Source organism: Plasmodium vivax, genomic scaffold, assembly GCF_000002415.2.
Source record: "Plasmodium vivax scf_6896 genomic scaffold, whole genome shotgun sequence".
Lineage (NCBI taxonomy): Eukaryota > Apicomplexa > Aconoidasida > Haemosporida > Plasmodiidae > Plasmodium > Plasmodium vivax.
Window position 1 is genome coordinate 1 of NW_001850081.1, and position 915 is coordinate 915.

The 915-nt window shown below is 46.7% G+C and overlaps 1 protein-coding gene across 1 annotated transcript; it reads left to right on the forward strand.

Moving 5' to 3' along the window:
- Nucleotides 1-98: 98 nt before the first annotated feature.
- PVX_192290 (adrenodoxin reductase, putative) lies at nt 99-915 on the forward strand (the record flags this gene model as incomplete). The annotated part of the gene is made up of 1 exon (XM_001612295.1): nt 99-915. A coding segment is annotated over one exon (817 nt), but the record flags the coding sequence as incomplete, so codon positions are not given.

Below are 915 nucleotides of genomic sequence, written 5' to 3' on the forward strand. Positions count from 1 at the left end.
CTGCTTACTGGCTTATCGAAATTAATACGACTCACTATAGGGAGACCCAAGCTGGCTAGTTAAGCTTGGTACCGAGCTCGGATCCAGTACCCTTCACCATGAATTGGCGCAACTTCCTCTGCAGCCCTGCACAGCGCACGAGAGCAAGAGGGTGGCACCTCGGGGGGAAACTCCCCTTCACGGGAAAGTGCTTCCTCACCAATGAAGCCAAACCGTTTAAGGTGGGAATCATTGGAGCAGGCCCGTCGGCGCTCTACTGCTGCAAGCATTTGCTAAAACATGAAAGAGTTAAAGTTGACATTTTTGAGAAGCTACCCAACCCGTATGGTCTCATCAGATATGGAGTGACCCCCGACCACATTCATGTGAAGAATACCTACAGAACGTTTGACCTCGTTTTTTCAAGCCCCAATTACAGATTTTTTGGAAATGTGCATGTAGGGGTGGACTTAAAAATGGAAGAACTTCGACGCCACTACAACTGTGTCATTTTTTGTTGCGGAGCGTCTGAAGTGTCGATTCCCATTGGGCAGCAGGATGAGGATAAAGCGGTTAGCGGGGGAGAAACAAATCCCCGAAAGCAGAACGGCCTTTTCCATGCGAGGGACCTCATCTACTTTTACAACAACATGTACAACGACGTGCGATGCAGAGCAGTGGAGAATTACCTAAAATCGTTCGAAAATTTCACCACCTGCATCATCATAGGGAATGGGAATGTATCTCTTGACATAGCACGCATATTGGTAAAATCCCCCAACCATTTAAGCAAAACAGACATCAGCAGTGACTACCTGAAGGTGATGAAGCAACACAAAATTAAACACATTTACATTGTTGGGCGCAGGGGATTCTGGCAGTCATCCTTTACCAATGCAGAACTGAGGGAATTAATTTCGTTAGAGAATACCAAAG